Genomic DNA, 26,577 nt, shown 5'->3' with positions numbered 1-26,577 from the left:
AACACACCCACACACCCACACAAGGCCTAGACACCAGTCCAGCACAGCGGCTTATGAGCAGACATACAAGGACACTCTTACCAACTGCAGGTCAACTACTAAAGCCAAAGCTTGTGGGCATGTTAAAGTCAAACTGAAGAAGAATCAAGATAGGCAAGCATTCTATTACAAGAAATCTGATAAAGATCTGCCTGTTCTCCAGAGAAATGAACGGATTCAGCCAATGGGCAAATATGACAAACACTGGCAAAAGGCGAAGATCGTCCAGAACATTGCACCACGGTCCTATGCAATTTTAACAGAGGAAGGAAGAATATTGAGGAGAAATAGGAAACATCTGAGAAAAACACAAGAAAGAGAGGTTACAGGGCCCGAGGAACATAATATAGGCACTCAAAGCAATGAGACTATGAATACCAGCAACAAAGAAATGGAGACTGCTGAGGAGCTAGGGGAGGTCTCTGGTCAGAGACAGCCAGTCCCAGAAAATAGACTGCCAGAATCAGAAGAACACCAAGATTTGTGTGAAGAAACCTCATATGTTACATGAGCAGGAAGAACAATCAGAAAGCCAGCCAACCTCAAGGATTATATCTAAGTTATAGTTATGTTCTACTTGTTCATGCTTACCATTTTGCGTTAGTTAGATTTCATTGTTCCTTCATTTAAAAGGGAAAGGATGTAGCAATATGTTATCTGCTGCGTATGGTCTCTAAGGGGTCTCACTACTGAGATAGTGGTACAACTGTATTATTGCATCTCGTTGGTGGGGGTTGAGTAAGTAGTTTTATATATATTTATGGATGGATATATATAATGGCAGCAGGAATGAACACTGAATAAAGATGTCTGCTACTAACAACCGTGTGTGAGCATCTAGAGCCGGACCAACTAACAAAACAAATTTCAAGGTTTATACATTGGGGGTGATGACAACAGCATGGACACGCCCACTTTCGGGGAGCTCACACTGCAGCAGAATCCCATTGAAAAAGATAGAAGATGCGCGTGCAGACAGAGGCATAAAGCTGATTGTGACATCATTGTACACGCCCAATCAGCTGGTAGGACGCATACCGAGGGTAGTATTATATCATAAGGGCAGCGCCCTGACCCTCCCCAACTCTGCAACGAGCTATTCATGTAGCCACGCCCACCTCGAATAACACATCTCGGCCAATCAGTGTCCTGGGGGTGGGGACCGGGAGACGCCGCGCTTGTTGTAATAAGGACCTGGGACGTAAGGCACGCACAGTTTCAAAGATGGCGACGGCCAATGACGGTGTTGGTGCAGCCGGTATAAAGAGAGCGCACCTCGGCATCCCGGAGGCTGTGTTTGTGGTGAGAGCTCAGTGTTCTGTTATATCGTGTGTGTGATCGGGGTGCTGATGTCGCTGCGCTGCACGCTGGGTGGTTGTATCATGGTTACCTAGGTGGCCATACCCATATAAGGCGGCGTCTATTGCCCCATCCTGCACAGCGCCACCCTGTCTCCTCTACCACATGGCAGCCCTTTGCATGGGAGCAGGGGTGGTGTGTGGACTGATGGAGCCATCCGCACATTGTACGGATTTATAAAGTCTTTTATCGGATTTCCATTGGTGTCGCTACGTGTTAGCTCGGGTTACATGTGTGAAATACATCCATGAGCAGCACGCTCATGGATGCATTTCACACATGTAACCCGAGCAGATATAAAGGTGTAACCATGGGTTCACCTATAAATGTGTGTAGTGATCGGGAGAGGGAATACAGCAAAGTCACATGTATGACAAGGCTGGTGACGTCACAGCCAATATGGCCGCCCCCCAGCACCATTCCCGGGCCTATGGCTTGTCCATGCCAGTGGTCACCACCCTGTGTCCACAGAAAAATGTGCCCATTATTTACAATGTTTATGTGTTATTAAAACAAATAATATTCTAATAAATTCTTATATTCTGAATGACAACTTTTGCCTTTATATTGCACTTTTTACGAAATGTACTAGAGATGGAAAAACAAGGGAGTCGCAGTGTGACGTTGGTGTGGTGTTAAGTTGTATTAGGCAAACGTTGCCAAGCTGTATGCTTCAGTATTGTTTCCACCATTACAACAGTCACCATGCTCTCTTATTAAGATTCTCAGCCTGTATCCAACCTACTTACCCCTCTGTGCTAACTTGTTGTAAATACTGTATGTTTTTTTTCAAACATTGTTTTTAAAAAAAGTGTTAATTTGTTCCAAAGAACTTTGCCTTTTTTATGTGTGTTACTTCTCCCACCTCCAAGATTGTAAGCTCTTTAGGGCAGGGTCCTTTCTTCCTCCTGTGTCACTGTATTTGTCTGTCATTTGCAACCCCTATGTATTGTAATATGTTGGTGCTATAGAAATCCTGTTTATTATTAATAATAATTTTAGTGCGCAGACTCCCCTGCAGCACGAGAAAAGGAGTTGTTAGTACCTTGTTTCCCCAAAAATAAAACCTTCCACAAAAAAAAAGCCCTAGGATAATTTTTCATATTTTTGGGGATGCTTGAAATATAAGCCTTGCCCTGAAAATAGGCTACGATATATATAAATACATGGACAAGAGGCACTCAGTTAAGGCAAGAACTATTGCTAGACGTGAGAAATTGGGGCCATTGGTCTAAGAAAATGGAGTCACAAGAAATTCAAGATGGAATTCAGGGTTTGGTGAGTTATGATGATGTTCCAGAAGATGATGACTGTATTTGAATAAATGTTGACTTTTCTTCCTGAATATCACAAGAAGTTCATGATGGAATTCAGGGTTTGGAAAGTTAAGATGGTGTTCCAAAATGTGATGGCATCATTATATTTCAATAAATGTTTATTTATTTTTTTTTTTACAAGAATAAATGTTGAAAAATAGGACATTCCCTTAAAATAAACCCTAAAGCATTTTTTGGAGCAAAAATTATATAGAACACTCTTATTTTTGGGGAAACTTGGTATTCCGAGATGCTAGGTCACAACTAACTACAGAATTGAGCAGGGCAGAGCTGTAAAACTGCCTTGCTGAGTAAGAATCAGAGTATGTCTGAATACAGGGCAAATTCTATACCCTTCCTCCAAGTGGCTGATGGGGACCCAGTAATGGGATTAGAAAATAGAATAGTTTGAGGATAGGAGGCGGTAAGCAGAGAATATTCTGGATTCAGAGGAGGTTTAGAAAAATTACCATTGTGTGGTAAGGAACAGGTTATGGAAAATTCAGTGAACATTTTCTGTCTACTTAGTAGTATTAGCAACACCATAAATGCTTTGATTTTCCCGGGCCTGTTCTTTAAGGCTAGAAATCAGTAACACATTTTCCAAAGGCAAACAGCAGCCCACATATTTCTTTTTAAGATGCTACCTTCCAACAAATACAGAGCTTTGTGTCATAATCTCCCCTGCACCCTTGAGGAATTCTAAAGCAATAAAAAACAAGAAGCAAGATGTAGGAGAGTGAACATATACGATGTAGAAATAGCACAAATAGTGCAGGAAATTTCCCTATCGAGGTATGAGTGGTAAAAAAAAAAAGCTAAACCGTTATCCTAAGTAATAAAAAAAAAAAAAAAAAGTCTTTAGCAGAAATGTAAAAATTGCTGTGGTCCATAGGGAGTGTACATGTGAGATCTGAAGAAAGCTGCTTGCGTTATCACCCTAGTACAATACAGGTTTGGTGTTGCTGGTGAAATCGCTATGTGAATATAACATGGAGCAACCCCATCAAAATAATTGCTTTTGGGTAAAGACATATATTAAGAAATAATTATAGTATCTGTAACTAATGAGATGCAGTAATTTGATGAATATTGGGATCTTTCTGTTATAGGAGGATGTGGATTCATTCATGCAAAAACCTGGAAATGAGACGGCTGATGTGGTGCTTAAGCTATTAGATGAGCAGTATCAGAAGTATAAGTTTATGGAATTAAATCTTAGCCAAAAGAAAAGGAGGTAAGTGTTTTTCAGCTGGGTAGAGGAGAGGTGCAGGGGTATGTGCAGAGATGGGGCCAGGGGGATTTAATGCTCATTGATTGTCCTCTTTCAGCATTTGATGATTAGTCTTCACCCCTCTGGTCATGACGAGTCTCTGACCCTTCTAGGTTGTGGGTGCTGTAACTCTTCCCTTCCTTTTTTTACATCAAATAAAAACCCAGACAATCACTCACCACAGAGCATCAGATCCTATCTGCCCCCAAAGGACCTCAGGAGAGCCAGGTCTGAACGCCCCATCTGGAAAGATTTGTGTAAAACCTCTTCTTTACAGGGTGATGGAGATTTTATTTTTAGTGTCAGGGTCATTTTCGTTTGGTAAAGTTTGCACCTGTTTTATTGTTTGTTTTTGGTTTTGTTCAAACAAAATCTTAAGACTACTTTTTCTTTTAACAGGCTAAAGAGCCAGATCCCAGAAATTAAACAGACATTAGAAATTTTAAAGCATATGCAAAAGAAAAAGGTAATTATATCTTATACACTTTCTTACATGAACTCTACACATGGTAAAGGGGAAAAAGAAATATAAAGCTGAAGATTGCAGTTACGGTATGGAAGAGACATAAGTTACAATACAATTGTTTATTTTATGTACCAAGTACTTCATTCAGTGATCTGTGTGATCAGGGCACATGTTGCAGAGAGATTCCTTTTCAATGAATCCTCTTTATATGTACAAATTAATCCCCCTATTTTGCCCCTATTTAAACAGCTTGTATAAAAGAAATGCACACTTCCTTTACTAAACTTACAATAGATTCCCACCATTTTCCTGTAAATAATTCCTTTGAAGAATTGTTAAACTGCATTTCACACCATCTAGATCTCCTGTAGAAGTAAAAAAAAAAAAACATCACATCGAACAGGGGTCATATAGTTTAAAGAAATTGTTTCGGCCAATTGACTTATCAGTCTGCACAACATCATATCTGGTGGGATAGATTGTCAAATGAGCATGTTTTGACTGTTGTGCCATAGGTGTGCAAGTTATAGGCCTATACCTGTCTTTTTATACTGTAAGACATCCGATAATAAAAATGTGCAGTCACGAGTGGTTAGAAATTGTGTGAGCAATACCAATATTTTTGGTCCTGGCTTTAATATAGATTGGGGAGGGGCTAATAGTCGCTTGTTGCTGCCAATATGTAATGTTAGCATTAGTCTTCAAAGTTAAAGTACGATAAGTGATCATTGTCACCATAGGCCAGGAATACTACTATGTTATCATCAGATGAAAATAAATTGACAGAAAAAAAGATTTAGGATAGCCACATTTAGGAATTGCTCAGCTGGAAATTATATTTCTGTTTGGTGACTCTTTTACATGCAAATGTTCTTTCTTGGCAGGGCACTACGCACCCAATGGAGACAAGGTTTTTACTGGCCGATAATCTATACTGTAAAGCATTGGTGCCACCTACTGACAAAGTCTGCTTGTGGCTAGGGGTAAGTTTAAAAGAGTGACAAACATGTTTGTTACTGTTCATCATTGTTTATAAAGGATATCTAATTTATCAAAAGTAATGCTTACTAAGAAATCATATTTTATTCGGTTTCCGTATAAGAATACTTTTTGTAGTGAATAAATCCATGTCTGATCACAATATGTTGCTGGTGGTTCCCCCTTTTCTCTGTGTTACCCTGGAACTAAACCTCCCACTCAGAATGAGCTAAACATATTTTTTGCCTGATCATATTGGAATTGGGCTTAAGATTGAAATTATATTTAACAACTCCCATTTTCTGAACATTGCAGGGGTGTTGGGGACTTTTTTGGGGAGACGTTTTGTGGTAAAAATTGGCCCTTTTTACACCCGATGCCTGGGTTATTAAATGTGTTTACTTTTTTCTTCTCATAATGTACTTGGTTTGTACTTACAATGTAACATATTTTTTGTAATGTGTTTTTTTTTTAAGGCCAACGTGATGCTTGAGTATGATATTGATGAAGCTCAGGCTTTGCTAGAGAAGAATTTGTCTACAGCCACCAGAAACCTTGAGTCCACAGAACAGGACCTTGACTTTTTGCGGGACCAGTTTACCACAACAGAAGTCAGTATCCTTTTGAATAGCACCTAGGTTTTTTTGGTACACAATAACATATATTGTCTTCACTGGCCCAGTTTGCTAGATTTTGCTGGAATATTCTAGTGCTCTCTAACCAAAGTTCTTTGGTTGATTCATAATTTAACACAGTATCCACATCCTTTAGGTGTCCCCCCCCTGGTTATATACATACCCATGTAAAAAGTATGTGCACTCCATACTGATGGGCTATGGACTCTGAAGCTGATTTTGCCCCCCTTTGCAGAGTTGATTTTATGAAAGCATAATAAATACCTGCTCACCACTCTGATATGATTTTTTTGACTGCCCTGATTCCACTCTCCACTCAAACCTAGCAAAACTCTGATCATCTGACACCAACCACCTCCTCCTCTCATGGTCATGAGTACAGTGCAGATCCCTTCCCTCAGTCAATACACAGATACAGACTGTCTCCAGGCTGCAGTAAGCAGTATCTGTATCATTTTAGTATCATCAACTAAAATTTTAACTTTACATAAAAGGGTAGACAACTGTTTTAAATAAAGTAAAAATATTGTTCAGTTTTTCCTTCCTAACTGCAACATTCCCATTGTCGTAGCGATCAAGACTAAATGGGAGTTCAGAGCCTCCCGGGATACCTGCGTCATGCATCCTAGCTGCTCCTTCTGTGTTTGCCCATTTTGGCCATGCGCAGAAGGGGCGTTTTCCTACATTGAGGGGGGAGGGGTTCCAATCTCACGCATGCGCAGTGAGATTTGCACCCCCCCTTTACAGCGGGCTATGTCACACGATTTCACACCTGCACGGAGCGAGACCAGAGGGATCTACAAAATTAAAGGTAAGTGTGATTTTTTTTTTCTTTTTTCTTCTTTAGTTCAGTTCCGGTTTAAAATCCAGGAGGGAGGTGCCACATGAGTATGATTTCTATTTTATTTAAAGGCAAGATACTTTTTAAATCTAGAAATGATAGTTAGTTGCCAGTAAGTATAGTGTATAGTTGATTATAGGTGCATTTTAGGTATATTAGGTATACTTTTTGTCTGAAGGCACTGTGTCTTTTTGTTTGGATATGTTATAAAAGACCTATATTTTTATGAGGTGTACTTATCTTTTATCTTTTACATGACTGTAGTAGATAAAGCTGCAATGCTTTCATATGATCAATACATGGCTCTGTAACCCTCCCACCGTTATTATGTAATAATTCTTGTCAAAATGCCAGTGCTCAACCCAGAATTTTTTTTTTATTTGGGTGGGAAGAAATGTTGGGTGGGTGGTGGCCCCTGTATTGTGACCCAACTAATTAGTAACCACCCAAAAACAGCCGGTGGCTGCTAAAAAGGGCCGGGTGGTGCTTCTGGCAATAAGGGGCTGGGGAGAACACTGCAACATGCACAAGTCGGAGACGGCAGATGAGGTATGTAGTCAATGTGTTGACCATAATATCTTCCAATCTTCTATACATAGTGGCACTTGGTACCAATTATTTGCCTTAAAGTTTTTTTTTCTTCCTTGTTTGCATTACAAATTGTTACTTAATATTATGTTGTGTGTGTGTGTGTGTGTTTGCTCTATGTTTGATGCTATTCAGTGATTGAAAAGTGCCTAAAAGGTTTCAACTTGGACCCTAATAATTTCTTGATGTATGTCTAAAATGAACTTTAAAATTGTTTTTGCCTGTACTTTTTTATAAGGTGGTTCCTTAACACATAATCCAGATATGGCTAGAGTTTATAACTGGGACGTAAAACGAAGAAACAAGGCAGACGGTGCTAAAATCAAAGCATAGTTTAGAATATTTCTAAGTAACAGTTGTTTTAGATAAGCCCTCAGCAGACAATTGGGATGGGATTACAGTCTCCTTCTTTCTTTTTTCCTTTCCTCTCAACCATTGATCTTGAAGCGCGCACTTTTTATTTATTTAATCCAGTTTCATGCATGCCTCAAGGTACACTGGTTTTCAATTGAAATGAGCGGAAACACCTCCTCCTCCATCTAAGTAAATTAGGACTCAATACATGTGTCAGCCAGCTACTTGGTTATTATAGTTCTTTACATGCCATGTCTATGTGCTCTAATAAATCCACTAAGGGCCCTTTTCTTTTTTCCAGATACTATTCTGATGTTGCAGTATGGGTTGGTATGTCATCTGTGGGTTTTCAGGGTTAAAAATTGGAACCTATCTGTTTTGCATCTACTGAGAGCTTCACACATAGCACTGCAGGTAAAGAATGGTGTCCATCTTGTCATGTAATCACACTTTGTACACACTAATGTACCCACCCAGTGCTTTTCTAATGATTCACAGATAACCTGCACAATAAAATAGTATTTTGCAGTATGACAGACACTTTGCTGACTTGGATCAGTTGCATCTCCAATAATACAAAGAAAACAATTTGTCTATTGCCAGTTCTGTACCTCTAAACAAGTTCAGACAATCTTAGGATCTAAGACATTTTGCCTAGATCTAAACAACAAAACCGAAAGCTGGCCTATTCTTCATCACGTGTAGAAAGCACCTCCTAGATTAGTTGGCTTTTAAAAAACACTTTTATTATTTCCAGACATTTGGTTTATGAGAACTTCTCATTTTTAATTCTGGTAAATTGCTGTCAAGCATCTAAAGTCCCGTTCAAATTTTCTTCTGATCAGAAGCATGTTGGTAAGAGCTGTGTAGTAGTTAGATCATTTTTTATGCTGGGGTGCTGTTTGATACACAGCCTTTCCTTCTTGTTCATGTCAGGCAACCATGAGCTAAAATACATTCAAATATTCCCTGGAATGTCTTTTTAGAAAGCTTTTTGCATACCATGCTAAGGTTGTCTTGAAATATTGAGATATATAAATAACACTGAAATACTGAGCCCTGCTAAGAAGTGTGCAACCTGGGGATCATTTCTTCAATGTTTATTTAATAATACAATATTGGTCTTTGTCTGTGGACTATTTACTACCAAATAAAAGGAATTTATAAGTTACTGTGATCATCAAAGGTCCTGCAAAAGATTAATAAGAGGAAATGTCATTGTGAACTTGATTGATTTATTACAGATATATGGGATGTTAAAAAGAACCTGCACAGGTTAGAAATATGGAAGTTTCCATTTTTTAAGATGTTCAGGGACTGTTCTCATACATCCATCATGACTTTGAGAGCCACCTCTGAGAACAAACATGTGTGGATCCATTGGTATGGAACTTGATGAACAAAATTATTCCAGGTCACTGAGCACTATATAAACTAATGCTAGACATTTTTTTCTCTCTCTCAATAGTGTTGCAGTCAGTACTTCTATTAGATTTATTGTACAATGGGTTGTAATACAGATCAGTTGTTGTAGTGTATGGTAGAATCAAATACTAAGTGGTTACTCAATCAACAAAAAAAAATATGCTTGCCTTATCAGTTTTCGCTCGATGTTGTTGTGACAGCCCTAGAACATAGACCATTAAAATAAAAGTACTGTTTTCACAATTTTTCCCTTTAAAATACTTATGTGCATTTTTATGATAGCTTATTTTTACATAGCTTTTTGTAACTGAAGTTTTCACAAGCACTGACATTTTCAGCAGTATAAAGTTTAGGTATGCAGCATTTCTTTTTATCTAAATTTACCACAAAAGCACATTCCTCATTTTTGATGCTAGCCACCAGAGAATAAAAGGTTGACATATTTCCTAGTTATGGCATGCTGTGACATGTAGTACTTCTTGGCTTGTAAGGAAGAGGGATGTTTACCGTAAGGGCTTTATCGACCCTTTCCTTTAGCAATCACACTTCAGGAAATTGTTTTTGCTTTAGTAAAATGTTTTCCCACAACCCTGAGTTTTTTTATTTTTCTTTTTTTCACAGTATTTGATTTTCAACAATGTATTGTATTTAATCTCCATGCTGAATATAGATTTTCTGCTTTAACCTGCATTTGGTAAATAAAACCTGGAATCTATGCTGTAGTCAATGTCTCCATTTTCTTTGTCAGTTTTAATAAAGCAGCCCTTTAAATTTCTTCTGAAGAATGTTCATAGTTCTAAGGAACCCAATGTTATTAATATTCCTGTGACATAACACTCCACAAAAAAAAAAAAAAACATACCACTTCTCTTAGCTATTGTAACATCAGTGTAACTCCATAGATCAGGGGTGTCAAACTCAAATCACATAAGGGGCCAAAATGTAAAATACAGGCTAACGCAAGGGCTGAACTTTTTTTTTTTTAAGATACAGAGGTCTTAATGAAAGTCTAGACCCTTCCTCACACTGAGACACCACCAACGTATAATGTATTCATCCCTGACACTGCCTCATAACACAAAATACATATCAGTTTGTCTGTGTGAAGCATTTTTGTTCCTGTTTATATGAGGGGAATGGAGCAACTTGACTGTGTTTCTGAAGACATTGCTAATGTAGCATCCACTTAGATTCCATACCTGAAGTGCTGGGTCTCGGCAGGAGTGTGAAGAAGCAACTGGGGTCCTTCTGCCTACAGCACGGTCAAGCACTTGTGTAGACCGCCCTGCTTCTACCTAGCTTTCTGGGACTGGGTCCTCCTGCCTGCAAATGTCAGGTGCTTGGATGCAGCACAGTCACTATGGGCCACATAAAACAACCAGACGGGCCGGATTCAGCCCCCAGGCCTTGTGTTTGACACCTGTGCCATAGATAGTTGTTCAGTAAATCCAGACACAATATTCAGTTGTGTACTGTAAATATAAAAAGTAGTACTGAACTCAGGAAAACTTTAATTTTAAAAGGTACTGTAGGTGAAAAAAGATTATTTTTTGTTACAGATACATTTGTCCATCCCTGGGGTATGGACAGCCTGTAGACTTCTGTGAATGTGTGCATGCTGCAGCAGCAATGCATTACCTATCCTTATACCTAAATGTTTGGTTTTGTACATCTCCCTGTTCAAAAAATTGGAGTACAAAATAGGGAAGGGGACAGGCTAGTGTAGTATGACATTTCCAGTTTTGTGAAAGGTAGATATAAATTTGGGGGTCGCACCTCTTTGCTATGTATGTGGCCCCGGGGGTCCATAATTTGTATGTTTAATTTTAGGCTTCTAGACACACTTTTTAAACAGCAACCCTGATGTCCAATTTTCACTAGTTTTTATAATTATGACCCCCATATTTTGAAAGTTTAATAGAGGTTGGGAAATTAAATTTAGGGTACTGCTAGCTATGAGGGCCCCCTATGTACCCTAAAAAATCTCAGGAGATATGGAGGTTTGTATTGGGAGGAATGCAGAACATGACATGCAGCATTCATACGCAAACAGTGAAAGTTAAACTTTCCTAACGATGAAGTAATTGAATACGCCCCCTGGCAGTTATTTTCCATGGGTAGTTTTTTTGCTTAGGACATCGGGATTGCCAAGTTTCCTTGGAAAGCACAGCTTTAACACAATTTATAATAATAATAATAATTTGATAGCTAGGCGGTAAACAGACAGGCAAGAACAGTTATTGCAGAAGGGACATTACCTGTCCCTTTCTGCAGTAACAATCTGCCTGATCGCCAATGTTCAAAGTGGGACTTTAGTTTTACTTTAACAGTAACTACAACAAGATACCACTGTGCATTGGGGTGGTTGCTTGTAGTCCAAATCGGAAGCACAGAGGAAGGAATGCCTAACTGCTTGGAAGCTAAGCAGCATGTTGTCACCCTAGGGCAGGAAAAATCTTGTAGATATGTTTTCTATTGAAAGTAAGATCTTTTTTTAAAAAAATGTTATGAAATTGACATTGCAGTAATATTTCCAATATTAAGGTAATATATTCTTGTTGGTCAAGTGGGCAATGCCTACTAGCAGCTGTAAGTTTCTTTTCACAGTTAATTACCTATACCAATCTGGACACCTATACAAAGAATTTCCTTGGTGGCCATTAACCTCCCTAGTGGTAACCCCGAGTGTGACTCGGGGTAGAAAAAAGTTGCTAAAAGCGGTAACCCCGAGTCACACTTGGGGTTGGTAAACCTATGGAAGGTTAGTAAATACAGCTCTTACCTGATCTGCCGGCGTCCCGCGCCGTCCAGCGCCGTGATCTCTATCTTCTTTTTGCTTCTGCATCTGATGAGTGACCGGGGAGTTCATGGTGACATCGGTGCGTGTGTACGGCCCGGCCCGGGCGGGGTGGTAAATTCAAAATCCATTTGTATTGCATTCAATACAGTTAAGGTGTAAAAGCAGTACATTGTTTTTACATTTTGTTTTTACATCTATTTAATATATGGATTTTTTAATTTATTCAATTTATTGTTTTAAATGATTTTGTGTTTAAAACTTTATTATACTCATACTATTATATTATACTGTAAAATAAATTTTCATGAAAAACAATGTACCGCTTTTAGACATATAAAACCGGAAAGAAATGAACCGCTAGGGAGGTTAAGGAAAATACTGTTTGTTGCATTGTTGCATCTCATGCATAAACCGTGTATTTAGCTGTTTGCCTGGAGATCTGCTTAAATCTTGAACAAATGTGATTTTATGGACACTGTAGTAAATGTACTTCTGTGCAAAGACACACCTGTTTTCTTTATTGTAAAATCAATCATTACATTATGGAAATAAAAAAAAATAAGGTCATATATTTGTTAAAGCCCCATTTAAACTGTACTTGAAAACACCTAACCCATTCCCCTCCAGTATTTTTTTTACCTGAAAAGTCAAAACCATGTAAGCAGCATTCACCTGTGCTCTGATTTCTACATATTACCTGGAATGGCAATACCTGCACTGACTGATGACTATGCATTCATGGGGGTTACAGTTACTGGAGGTGAAGCTGAGACTGTCTGTGCTTAGTTCTAGGTTCTCTGAGACTGGAAGTAAGATGGTAGCTACGGGACCTGACTTTCTTTTGGGGACAGTGCCAAAGAAGAGGTAAATATTACATCAAAAGCTGAATTTTTCTAAAAAAAAGAAAATGTTACTTTAGTTCGGTGGTTTCCAACCAGGGGTCAAAGGTACCCAACTTGGGGGGGGGGGAGGGTGCAATGACCGGAGTGGTGGACCACGTCTCCGGAACACATTGCAGACTCAGCGCAGGTGGCAGGTTGAGTTTCTGGACACAACCTGCTCACCCTCCCATCGCAGGCTTAGACCTTAGGAGAGTGGGTGGGTTCTGCAATCACGATGTCACTAAAGGGGAAGTTTTTCCCCTTTGAGTGACACCCGGCTCCCCGCGAATTCACGGTCCAGAGCCTGTAAATTTAGTTGTATGCTGGTCCAAGAAAGTTGGCAACCACTGCTTCAGTACTGAGCTGAAACTCTATTTAAAGCTGAGCTGTGAACATTTTTGAAAATTACTCTTGCAATAGGGGCTCACTCAACACTGCAAGGGTTCATTTCAGCTAGGGTACTTTTGTGTAGTGCTTTTACTTATTTCTGGCTACCAGCACTCAATTATATGTGATTGTGCCTATCTGTGATCACACAAGCAGGAAGCCAACAGTTGCATCGATATAATTTAAAAAAAGTGATTTTTAATGGTTAACCTAGACAAAATTAACATTTAACATGTAACATCTGCTGTCTCCCATCTCGCACTGCAAAACTGCGTGCTGATAATGTCTCTATGAAGCTTCGTTACTTCTAAAAGGACTAGTTGTCCCCACCATTGCATTAAGGATTGAAAACAAGGGAATCAAAGAGAAGTAACTGCTTCTAGTGCCAAAATTTCTTTTTCACCTCCAAACTTGACCCTTGGCCCTGACATAAAGTGACCTTCCCTTTCCACATATGCATCCTTACCGAGATCTGAAAGCCTTGGTTCAGCTGTTTGCATACTGGACCTTAAGTTCATTTGGTATGTGCATTTGAGTGCTGTAGACATTTTTGAGACCCCTGGGACAACACTCAAAGAAGGCCATATGGGGCTATAATGTACAGACAAGGCTAGGACAGTTAAAATTGCACCACTGGATGAAAACAAATGCCTCCCCAGAATCAAACTAAGTATGTGTCTGTGTAGGGAAGGGTAGGTTAGCTTAAGTAGGAGTATAGGCAAACTACAAAACACCTAACATTTTACATGTAGCCTGAACCCCCAACACCCGACTGACATCACGTTTCGGATAAGTGTAAAATACAGTGGACTAATGCGTCACAAAGGTGCCATTACATTTTAACAGTAATGCAAAAAAATTCAACAAATGATGTGCGTGTGTGTGTTATGTTTTAGTAATTAACCTTGGGAGATGTGCTATCAGAAGCACACTCCAGCCTCACTTGACAGATCTAACCATAATTTTTAGCTCCGTTAGATTTGAAAATTACAGTCATGTGGTTAAACAATTATCCTTGTATTAAAGTCATTCTAATACTAAAAAAATGCAAGCCGATAGGTTCTTTATTGCAGCAGAGGAGATAGGCAATGTCCCTTCTACAATAAACCAATTTTACATGCCTGTTTCCAATCTTCTTTTGCAATGTACACTAGGCTGTGCATGTAAAGCCCTATGTGCAATCCCAGCATACCCAGCATGGTGGTGGGAGTTGCACCATCCCGGCCTATCCAGTCTAGGTAGCTGAAGATCCGACACTGGCAGAGGACCGGGTACACAGCCTAATGTAAGCAAAGGGAAATTAGTGAAATGTGTGTATATTGAACATTTCCAAACATGGACCCATTAATCTGAACTCTAGGATGATATAAAATACACAAATTAGTGCAGTTCTGTAATCAATAAATACATTTTTGAAAGCACATACCTGAATTCAGTTTGGTATCGGCCTCTTTTAGTCTCTGTACAGCAGTGCTGGAATGTTAGAGGAAGCAGAAATACAATGGGGCAAGGGAAAGAAAAAGCTCTACCTTGAAAGTGAATATTGCAAAAGCTATTTTTTTTATCTTTTAATAGATAAATGATGTTAAAGTATTTTTTTTTTGTGGAGGCCTGCTTTATATAGTCAGGATCAGGTAAGAGGTCAAAAGTATACCTAGCATAACTCACATTCATGAAAATGGTCTGGCCCTTTACTGTTCGAATGGCTTTTCTATGTTCAGTATGATTGACTTTTGCACATTTTCTTAACTCCTCCATAACTTTACCAATGGTATTCCAAGGCCAGGGATACCTTGTGTACAGAAACATCTATGACTTCGGAATATTATCTAATAGACAAACTATGCTACCCAATCAAAGGATTTTCTTTTCCTGTTTTAAAGCTGCATGTATGCAAAAATCTTCTGCTTTACACCTTGCAGAGAGTCCTATGAAACCAAAACAGGCATCACCATGCCTCATGTAAGGAGGGAATATCTTGGCAGAAAATGTATAGTTCATTCACATTATCACAAAGACAGGAAGACTTAACTAAACAAATTACCCCCATGGAAAGCTCCATATAAAACAGGCCTTCTCTAGTTAATCTGTTCACAACTTTCATCTGATGCTTCTCATGCTCATATTTTGTTTAAACCATATCTCAATTCAAAATCAGAAAATGGTATTTATTGCAGTTTACCCATCCTTTAGATGGTATGACTGGGCTGAATACAAATGTAATACCTGCACAGGGTTAGGTCAATGTACCGGGCTTATATTATAAGAAAATAGGTGTTAAAAGTGTCCCCATTCTGTAAAATCAGTGCAAGGGTTTTAATTACTTGTGGAGAGAACAGTAATCTTTTGCCTAATATAAAATAGTTAAAGGTCAACCCATAGAAAGATAAAAGTCTAATAATTGAATGCTTTAAGTTATTGCATTTGCATACTGCTTATTGATTAGGCTTTGTTGTTTATGTAGTGTTGTATTACATATGGACCATGTCTAAAATGATAAAGAGTGAATAAGATCATCTACAACTGGTAGCTTTGATGTGATGAATTCAATAGTTTGAGTTTGGTCAGTACAAAAGAAACAAAAAAAAAATGTAGGTCTGTTACATGTTTTATCAGTTCACATATTAACAGTTCTCGATACAAGCATGGTTTTGTCATTCACATACAGCTAGATAGCATTATGTTCACATTTACAGTGCAAAACAGAAAGCAAGGAAGTGTACATTTTTATATTCTGGAGGTTCTGAGGAATGCAAAACCAACATGCAGATTTTATTATATTACCTATTGAAGAATATATGTTTGGCTTGTTAATTTTTAAGAGAAATTAGTTCAATTGTATCTAATCTTGTTTTTCTATAAACATAGAAGTCAGTTCTTAAAAAAAGTCCCACTGTTTTCCAGACATTTAAACGGGACAATCAAATCAGATTCGATCATTTACTATTCAGAATATAGTAACCATTTGTCATCGTTATTACATATATTTATAAACTTGTTTGTCACTATAGTATGACGAAACCATATTGAGAGATGATTGGTATAACCAACCACTAAATTTCTATACCTATATAAAAATTGTATCACTGCAACCTAGCAAACCCAATGTCCACTTGCCTCTTCATCATCACAAATAAAATAGGCATTTCTGCAGGCCTTACTTTTCTGAACACTGTAACTCCGAGCATGGCTACACTGGCTCCCTGCGTTGTAAATTTAGTAGACTTCTTTCTATAAGTTCTCTGTATTTTAGAAAGGTTGTTACCTGGGCCTAAACAAAAATCTTGACTTTGTGACTGGAATACACATTGGCATATTCACATGTAGCAAAATAAAAAAGTCAAATAGGAGAGAAGAGTTAGGCCATTATGTAGAGAGCCAAAATGTTCCCATTTTTTTTTATAAAAAAAACTTAAAACCTTCCCACCATCCTCTGTAGCTAAACAACTGCATATACATGCTTATCTGCACCTATTACAACATTAATCTTCTAATAATTGTATCAGACACAAAGCAGATAGCCAGGTTGGGAATTCCATTGAAAACATGTTATTTGGTAGATTTAAATCAGACTCACACCAGCCATTGGTTTTAGTATACCATCTTACTGACAACTTCAATTTATATTCCAAATAAGGCTGTCACACTGAGCCTAATCAAGTACCCAAATCTAGTGTTATTGAAGCAGTGCCACCAAATGGGACACATTTCCTTTTCTCCTCCTGTACCTACAAGGCACCTACAACAAACCAAATGGCAGAGATGATGGGGTAACAAATGATCAATGTAGCAGTGAGCAGGTGTCTCACATAAAGACAGGTCCATCTGAATGAATTCTGCAGTGCTTGGAAAGCTGATACTTAATACTCATTATACAAATTTTACACAGTTTTATGTGTGTCAAAACTAAAAAGTTCTGGCATCTAAAAAGTGGTCCAGCTGCCTGCTAATTTGCCCATGCAGGGCAATGTATAGGGTCTCCTAATTCGTCAAAATGAGCTCATACAGGGCGATGGTCACCTTCCTTGCCCTTATATCAGCAATGGGGCAATTATGAGCCATCAGCAAACATCAAATGGGGGAGATGAAGTAAGTCACATGCTCCCACATATGAATTGATGGGTATTTAACATTGCTCCTTGTAACCGAATGAACCTCCAAGTAGTATAGGAAAAAGTTGGGCAAGTAAGATTCAGGTAAATATTAAGTTCAATGCCTTTACTTTATTAAGGACACTTTACATCCGCAATAAGCTGTATGTAACAGTGCTCACATATTCATTTTTTTTTTCAATACACGTTAGTATACTAATATTCCAAATATATCAGTGAAACACCATAACCTTTGGTGTCACATTTATCAAAAAAAATTCAAGAAGGAGAGTAAGTCACCAACTTCAAATTTCCAGTTTGGCAAAATCCAACACTCTCCCCTTCTTTACAATGGTAGCACCTAAGCTGTAAGGCATCTCATACAAAGCCTGTTTTCCAAACCAGTCATAATTTTAGGTGTGCAACAAAGTAGAATCTAATTTCTACAGATACGTTCAGTTAATAATGTTAATAATGTTTATTGTAGATACGCATTTAATTTAATACTTTTGAACCTAAGACCACCTGTTAGAAGGCAAGCGAATTCTAATTTGCTTAACAAATGTTTGTTAGGTAGAAATCTGCATCATGGTTGTACTGCCACAGAAAGAAAAAATAATTTTATTGACCTATTGCTTGTTTAAATTACATGTTTCCCCTACTGAATAGTGCAAAATATTATATTTGGTCAAGATTATACTTTCAGTCTGAAAAAAAAAAACATTTTAACAATCAACTAAACTTTAAATTAAATCACCAATCACTATATTAGTATATTCTTTTTTAGTCCTAAATACTAATGGGGTTTTCCGGTGAAACAGGAATAAATCCAACCTCTTCTTGTAGTAGTACAGGAAAGTATGTGTCTCCAACAGCCCTCATAAACCTAGCAGTACTCCTGCCCCTTTTTTTTTAAGGGAAAATTTTACTTAGGACTGAGAAACAAAAGCAATTTCCCAGTGTAGTCTTTAGGCCATTTAGGGCCTGAGTCGATGGCATTAGTCTATACATCCACACAGCACCATCGGAGCTTATGACTTCAAGCACCTTTCCTCTATTACAAGGTCTATTTGCTGTAAGGAGTGCATTCGTATCATGGCCATTGGATGGCATTAGCCTGACAGCAGTTTAGATGCTGACATTACCGATGTATATTTGTCATGGAGCATGATGCATTTCCATAGACTTGTATGGAAATACAGAAGTGAACCGAAGCCAATCAAACCCTTGAGTTGTTCCTTTGTCTTGAGTTATACTGCATCTCCATGTATAAAGTCAATCATGGGCATACCTTGTTAACAAAGTAGAATAGTAAGTTCCTGATCATCATAGCCCCCTCCTATTAGTAGCCAAGACAAACATTTACCAGTCTGTGATGCCTATGGAAATTTGCAAGTCAATGAAGAACCATATGATCCAATCGACAGGTAGGCAGGGCCTGGAGCTTGAATTTTTTGTGCCCAGCCCTGTGCATTGCAATAGACTGGGCGAGTCACCATTGCCAATAGACTTGGTCTGGGATTTTATTTCTTGTAATTGGATAACCTAGGAAGTGAAAGAAGTGGGGACCATTGCATTGGCAAAATACACTTATAACAAAAGTATAGCATTTTCTATATCTGTTACTAATCCTCACAAGGATTTCATAAAGTTAAGTCAGAGGTTCCAAAAAGCAGCCAATAACCTGCTGGCACTACAAGACTGGGCTTCCATTTTGTAGGTCGAACTACATTACCATTTCCATCATGTAATGGAAACAGTTTTCCTTTTAGGTCATTGCATTTATAATTGATAGAATTTAAAGTAAGAAACTACAGCATATTCATTGGTGAGTCTTTTTGTTTTTTTAAAGTACAGTAAACAAAAGGATTTCTTTTCCTATAACTATATATCATGACCGATACACTGTGTGATTAATTCACTGCATATAACTACCAACATTAAACTACACAGAACTTATCAAATGAATTAGGATGTATCTGAACTCTTGGTATCATTGACTTATGAATCCCAACTCCTAAACATAGACATGCACACTTGGCCCTTGCCAGAGATGTAAGAAAGCTCACTGTCTAGAAATGTTTTTTTTTTTTTTGATTTTACAAGCAAGTTTCTTCTGTTCAACCTACTGTCACACCTTCTACCACAAGGTCAAGGTACCCTTTAAGTGTCAGATTCATTAGGATGGTGTTATATTAGTGGAGTCTGTAATGGCAGCCTAAATATTAGTAATTGTACTGCTTAGCAAAAGCACCGCCTGTCGGACTTAATTACCTCTTCAGAAGAATGCACTACATTTGGAACAAATCCACTTTTTACACCCTCCCATCCTTCTTGAATATTTATCTCCCCCTTTCTAACAAGCTCATAAATATCACGAGTCAGATCAGTGAAGGCTTTCTCTACATTGATGGCATCTCGAGCTGAGGTCTCGATGTATCTCATTCCGTAGGCAGTGGCTAGTTTCTCTGCCTCGTGTCTTGTCACTTGACGTTGGGTGTCCAGGTCACATTTGTGGCCCACCAGAACAAACACGATCTGATATGGTTGCACGTGGGCCTTCGCTTCCTCTAACCATTCATGAACATTCTGGAAGGACCGCCGATTGGTGATGTCAAAAAGAAGGAGCCCTCCAACAGAATTTCTGTAGTAGGCACGTGTTATAGATCTGTAAATAAGAAGAATTGTAATGTAAAAATGTGCCAGACATTGAGAATAACATATACATCATCTTCAAGTCTATATGCAGGATTATTAATCAACAATAGCACCATTTTATGTACTGTTAAACTCTTTAAAGCACAACCCCAGCCACAAATTATTAAAATGTACTGCAACGCTACAATACCTATGGGAGGATCTTGAGAAATATGTCACCCCCTAGGCCCGTTTCCTGCCCAGAGTTGGCTTTCCACCTACAAAAGTTAGCACACATGCTACCTGCCTTTCTCTGTTTGGTCTCCTTTTCCCATGACCACTACCTGATTCCATCCATCTGAAGCATTTGAAAATGGAAAGCTACAAGGTAGAAGTTTTGTGGTGTTCCCATTGGGGGACATCTTAATGGGAGAATTTTCTTGCTCCTGTACCATTTTAGAAATAAACAGAAATATTCAGAGGAATAAAGGAGAAAGCAATGGAAACTCTTCATGCTCCTGTCCACCTGCAAGCAGGCAGATCTATTTTCTGTTGTCAAACATCATAGAGTGCATTGCTCAACCCAGTAATCTTTTTAATCTGGGTAGCAAGAAATTGTAGGCGGCTGGCATCCCTTGTACTGTGGACCCAACTCATCAGTAACAACCCAAAAACAGCAGAGTGGTTACTGAAAAGTCCCGGGTGGTATGCCCAGGTAAAAGGGGCTGGGAAGAACACTGGAGTGGTATGGAAAAATCATGATTTTTTTCTCTCCAGGTAAACAACTCCTGTACACCAGGTATGCAGGCTTAAGCTCTATCTGCATTACTGACATGGGGTATTTTAAGTGGGATGGCACTGAAAAGATTTCACTTGCCAGTATGTTCTATTATCTCTATTATCTATTATCTCAAAATTTCATGTCCTAAGTTGACAAACCGGTACAATTAGTAGTATCATTGCAGGTTAAATGTCAACAATGTCTGAACAAGGAAACTAATGTACCCACCACATCCAAGTACTGATAAACTAAAATATTGAAAAGTGTTATTAAACCCAATATTTTGTAGCCACACTTACTTTGAATGAGCCGAATAAGCATTTGTATGGTTCTTGCAGAGACTTCTGTTTTGCAGTGCCTACATTTACTTGTGGGCATCCTACAGGGTCAATGTCTATGATCCACTGGGACTACCAAAGACATGAAGCTGAAAGTTAGCTGCACATATAGTTCCCATGTCAGGTTTCTAATAGGGATTGTGCACTCTTCCTGTCCAGAAGCTCAGAAAAATTTACCAGTGCTGTGAACATTTCAATAAGGTAAAAGAAATTGGAGTAGACAAAAAAAGAAACTATAAAGTTATTTTATACAATATATCTCTAGCAATATCCTTTTTTAAGGTTCAATACTAAAGACCAACTTTGGATGGAACTGGGAAAAGCGAGCATGACAGGTTTAGTTCTGCTTCCTGTGTTTTAATACAGTAGGTTTAGGTAGGTCTTACAATAAAAAAAATGTAATTTAGGTATTGTCTCCTAACAAATGTATTACTCTTAACATATTATCGCCAAAGCCAAGTAGAATGCTGATTGAATGCCTATATTATGCTCTATATAGCTCCACAGGCCCCAGTGTGGGCACCTTTATTGGAAAATTATGGTTCGGCCGAGGATAAATCTAATCCAATTTTAAATAAAATTCATCTTTGAAAACTATCAGGAACTTTGCTGTAGGCTTTACATCGCTGTTGTATCTTTTCCATGTTAAACTCCCAATAGGGAAATCATTGTTCTAACTCTCACTCAAGGGATTATGATGAAGAAAAACAAAAAAAAATCACTACCTTTACACATACTTCCTTAAGGTGCGTACACACTTCCAATTTTTATCGTTCCAATCGAACGACGAACGATCGATTGGGCAAAAAATCGTTCGTAAAAAAGTAACCAACGACGCCGACGAACGAGGAAACGAACGACCGGACCGGCGGATCGGATTGGACGACGATCGTTGAACATCGTTCGTGTGTACGGTCGTTCGTTGATCGTCCATGTTCAGAGCATGCGTAATGAACGAACGTTCGTTCACTTTCCTGTCGTGCACATAGTTCCTCTATCGCTCAAACGATCGTATCTATTGTGTGTACAATATCTACGAACGATCGTGTCGTTATCTCTATGTGCAGGATCGGTGCTATACGATCGTTCGTAGATATTGTGCAGGATCGTTCGTTTTCCAACGATAATAATTGGAAGTGTGTACGTAGCTTTACACTCTCTCCAAAGATAACAGATAATTTCCCAAAGACTTTTGTGGGGCTGACTCACTGAAAAAGTAGATGGAGGTACATTGGGGAGTCACATTAAGCATATTAGAGAAAAACTGCATGACGATACCTCGCTTCTATCCTACATTGCCACTTCCTAGAATGACAAAAAAGAAAATCCCACAAGACCAGGTATCTCTGTGATACTCCTGACACCCAAGCTGCACACCTTCTACTATTACTTCTGGAAGATATTCTTTAATAAAGGTAAATTAAATTTATATGCAGAATAAAAGATGTATAATAAAACTACTAAACCAAATCATCCTAAAACCATTGATCTGAGAGGAGTGTTGATTGATTTAGTTCCCCACAATATTCACTTGTTGGCCCTGCTGACCTCCAGGTCTCTGAAGATACAGTCAGGGAAGTTGGGGGGTGACTTCTCAAGATCCATCCCTGGTGCTTGATGGAATGGGTAGCAAAGGGTGTAACTTTACAAGGGAAGTTTAGTTTAGTGAAGTAGTCACTTTAAAGCTAAACTCCAGACAAATATCCAAATGTACAGGGGACAGAAATACAAGGAAACCATTTTATCTACCAAAATATTCTTATTTCTGACTATTCTGAGATGTGCACAACAATCAGTAAAAACAGCAATGAACAATTCTCCAGAGTTTTAGAAATGGTTGAGTGTACCATTTAGAGAATTACATGACATGACCATGATGACTAGTTGGCCGTGTACAGTGTGCTTTCTAGGATTGTCCGGAGATGCTGCTTGATTTGTAACCTATGTATAGATGGGAACAGGATACACAAGTTCATTAGGCACCCAGCAAGGCAATGTATATCAATAGCCAGGTGCAGGTGCCCCCCCCCCCCCAGATATGTAATGCATGTTCACCAAGACATGATAGGAAGCCTGGACCTGCAAGTGTAGATTTGTGTGCCCAGAATTTTTGTTTAAAACACTAAAGCAACTTGGAAATGCAAACAAGAACAATGTTTAAGAACCCTTTTTACTACACCCGGTGAGATTTGGATCTTCTGTCTGGTTGGTTCTGCTTTCTGCAGAGAAGTGAGTTTTTCTATCCACTTGAGATGCTTGGGACACCATCCATTACAAGTCTATGGGGGCCCAGGGTGCTGGTGGAGCCTTAATTTGGATTTAGAGAGCATGGAATGGGTCTCCAGTCCTAGGGACATTGCAGGGGTCAATCTGAGGAATTCTTGACAACCCCAAGTATTTTTTTATTTTAGACTGGGTCAGATTTTTAGCTGCATGATGGGAGATAAAATGTTTTGTGAAAAATGTGAATCATATAGTAGGCACCAGAACAGAAAGCCTTGTATATTTGGGATGCGTTTAGCATTACTTTGCTAAAACTTTGGGTCTACCTGTACCCAGCCTTTGATTAATTGTTCCAGCTCCAAACATAACTAACTTATATTCATTTAGGATAAAATGTGTCTGATCAAGGACCATATGAATTCACATCTTACTCACCATGGACTCATACATGATTAGTTTTGAAAACGTTGATGGAAATCTTGCCTACACATACTGCTAAAAAACTGTGAATATTCTATAAATATTCTATAACAAGTCAATAGCCAAATTGCACTGCTTACCATGGAAACCATGTACATTACCTTTAATGAATATATGTTACAAAGCATACAACCCCACTAAAAGAAAGTATATTGTAGTTTTAAGAACTGCATCATGAGCCTTGACAATTGATGGGCTGCTGTGCCTATAATGTACCACAATACTGAAGACATCAGTCGGCAACCTTTCCCAGTTTCAAAAGCTGAAAATCCTAGCCACTTCCAAACTTTTCATTTCCACCTATTCCTCTACAATGCATCAGGCCCACCAACACAAAGGCAGAAGGAAAAGCTGTCCAGAGATCCCCGGAGGACCTTGAGGCACAAATCCAGGATTAATAATTAGAGAAATTTGATTTTCCTACCTACAATTAATAAAACAATCCTGTAACATAACAGCAGATTCTGGGATTGTGCCCAAACAAGTGTCAGGAATACAAATGAGGTGTGACTAAGGAAACAAAGCCTAAAAGGATGAAGGAACAATGAAATGTTCTATCTTATAGAAACATATTGGATTTTAGTCTTCAGCTTTGGATGAGACATCTGAATAATAAATATTTCTGATTGGTATGACACATCATTAGCCTCTACACTTGTTTTTTTAAAGGATCACTTATCTAAGGATCCTGGTTGCCTGAATTCCAAACGCTCTTCTATACTTCCATATCCCAGCATTACCCTACATCTGCCCTACCCTTGGACAACTGTAAAGCCAGATATAGGAGTTCTGCTTCCATTTCTGCTTTTTGCATATTATGGAAGACTCTACAAATGGTAAGCAGACTTGGGAAGTCAGTTCCAGGTATCAGAAGTCCCAAGATGGAGAAGAAGTTGATGGTTGTTTAAACCAATCACCAGTCATACTATTGGGCCAATTTTTGGTGCACTGAGTCCAACTGTGGCCTCCATAGGAACAAAGACCACAGCTAAGGTCTTACCAGCAGGCTATACAATGGTCTCCACCTGGGTTCCTCCACATACGGCTGCATCCAAACCTCCACCATTCCACCTTAGGATGGTGGCGGGGAAAGCCAAACCTCTGAGCCAGTTTCGGGTTCTCTTTAAACATTATGGAATAACCCATAGCAACCAGATTCCAGCAGTAATGTCCTACGGGTATCACATAATGAGCAATATAGAGAGAGGTGTGCAGTCTTACCTGAACCTTTCTTGCCCGGCTGTGTCCCAGATCTGCAACTTGATCCTCTTGCCTGGTTCAATCTCCACCAACCTGGAAAAGAAATCCACCCCTACCGTGGGGTCAGACACCTGGGCAAAGCGGCCTTCTGTGAACCTCCGAATCAGGCATGACTTGCCTACTGTGGAGTCCCCAATCACTATCAGACGAAACTGGTACAACCAGATGGCCTCCATTGTTCCTAGGTATTGTCTCCTTGTCTTAATCTCCTTCAAACCCTGAAATGATTTCTCCAATTTCTTGCTCGGTCCTTGGTATTTTTATAAAGTACAACTACAGCAGATTGATAATAAAAGTTCTATACACAGCACACCAGGAGTACGTTTATGTGATCACCAACCACCTGCACAGCTCACGGATGGATGGCTGTATAGATAGAATCCACCCTTATGAAGTGTAAAGTCAAAGGAACATTCACCTTTGCAAACAGGTGCCAAGGATTCACCCACACAAGGAGAGGAAGGAAACCAAGTTTGTGGGTGCAGTGATGAGAAACAGCCTGCAGGGGGCGATATAGAGAAGAGTGCAGGAGGGAAAGGTGTGCACTAAGTAAACAGATCAGCCATATTGATCCAAAAGACAGGAAATTCAGCTTCCTGCTCGCCGATGGGGGATGGGGTGTTGATTGGTCAGGCAGCCTCCATCTTGTAATGTCTGATCGCACGTTATTCCCAGGCCCGGCCTAAGCTGGGCACATTGCATGCAGAGGGGGGTGCACACAATGCTCGGGCACCTACCTCCTATACTGGCACATGGAGGGCCGGGCTCCACAAGGCGCAGCGCCCCATGGATGGCACCTGTATGGCTTGCAGTTGGATGAGGTGCAACGCAGCAGAAATAAGAGGAGACGGGTGAGGTGTCAGAGCCCAGAGAACAATGGCGAGTGCATGCTGGAGGCGGCTATGCGAGGAGCTGTGTCAGGCGATGGGGAGAGCCATGGACGGTGCGGGCTAAGCTGATGAAATGGCAGCAACATCAGCACCAAACACTCTGACTCATCACTGGCATTACACCTACCGTAATCACTCTGCTACTGCAGCCCGACCTGCCCCTACCGTATTCCTCACAATAGCTGCCCCTCCCTTTTACTTCTATTAGGTATCCATGGTCCCACATGTCCACTTCCATCTCATAAAGGATTTATACAAATGTTTCTACAATAAATTCAATTTGTGTGCCAATAAACCACACACAATGATCTTGTAATAAAGGTCCTTAATAAAGAAACAGAAATTTTGCTTTCAAATTTTGTGATCAGCTTTGCACCTATACACAGTACAGTGTTAAAAAAATTTTAAAAGTACGAAATCACATTTGGAATGGTTCCACGCGTGGTCAAAGGCGACAACTTCTTCTGTCAATTGAAACCACCACTACTTCCCACCACTACATATCTCCCATCCTATTGTGTGTGAAATTCCCTCA

At 39.2% G+C, this 26,577-nt stretch overlaps 2 protein-coding genes across 2 annotated transcripts; one reads left to right on the top strand and one right to left on the bottom strand.

Annotated features, from left to right (window-relative positions):
* The first annotated feature begins 1,184 nt into the window (after positions 1 to 1,184).
* On the top strand, positions 1,185 to 9,989 carry VBP1 (VHL binding protein 1). The gene is made up of 6 exons (XM_072429525.1): positions 1,185 to 1,341; positions 3,827 to 3,951; positions 4,387 to 4,453; positions 5,338 to 5,436; positions 5,908 to 6,046; positions 7,758 to 9,989. Exons 1-6 carry the CDS (start codon positions 1,264 to 1,266, stop codon positions 7,826 to 7,828), a joined length of 579 nt encoding a protein of 192 aa, XP_072285626.1. The 5' UTR covers positions 1,185 to 1,263; the 3' UTR covers positions 7,829 to 9,989.
* Positions 9,990 to 15,934: 5,945 nt separating this feature from the next.
* On the bottom strand, positions 15,935 to 26,166 carry LOC140343477 (ras-related protein Rab-39B). The gene is made up of 2 exons (XM_072430161.1): positions 25,114 to 26,166; positions 15,935 to 20,101 (listed from the first exon to the last, which is right to left on the bottom strand). Exons 1-2 carry the CDS (start codon positions 25,326 to 25,328, stop codon positions 19,675 to 19,677), a joined length of 642 nt encoding a protein of 213 aa, XP_072286262.1. The 5' UTR covers positions 25,329 to 26,166; the 3' UTR covers positions 15,935 to 19,674.
* Positions 26,167 to 26,577: the final 411 nt, after the last annotated feature.

This window comes from Pyxicephalus adspersus, chromosome Z (genome assembly GCF_032062135.1).
Source record: "Pyxicephalus adspersus chromosome Z, UCB_Pads_2.0, whole genome shotgun sequence".
Classification (NCBI taxonomy): Eukaryota; Metazoa; Chordata; class Amphibia; order Anura; family Pyxicephalidae; genus Pyxicephalus; species Pyxicephalus adspersus.
The sequence above is the reverse complement of the archived record's forward strand: the minus strand, read 5'-3'. Positions and strand labels throughout refer to the sequence as shown.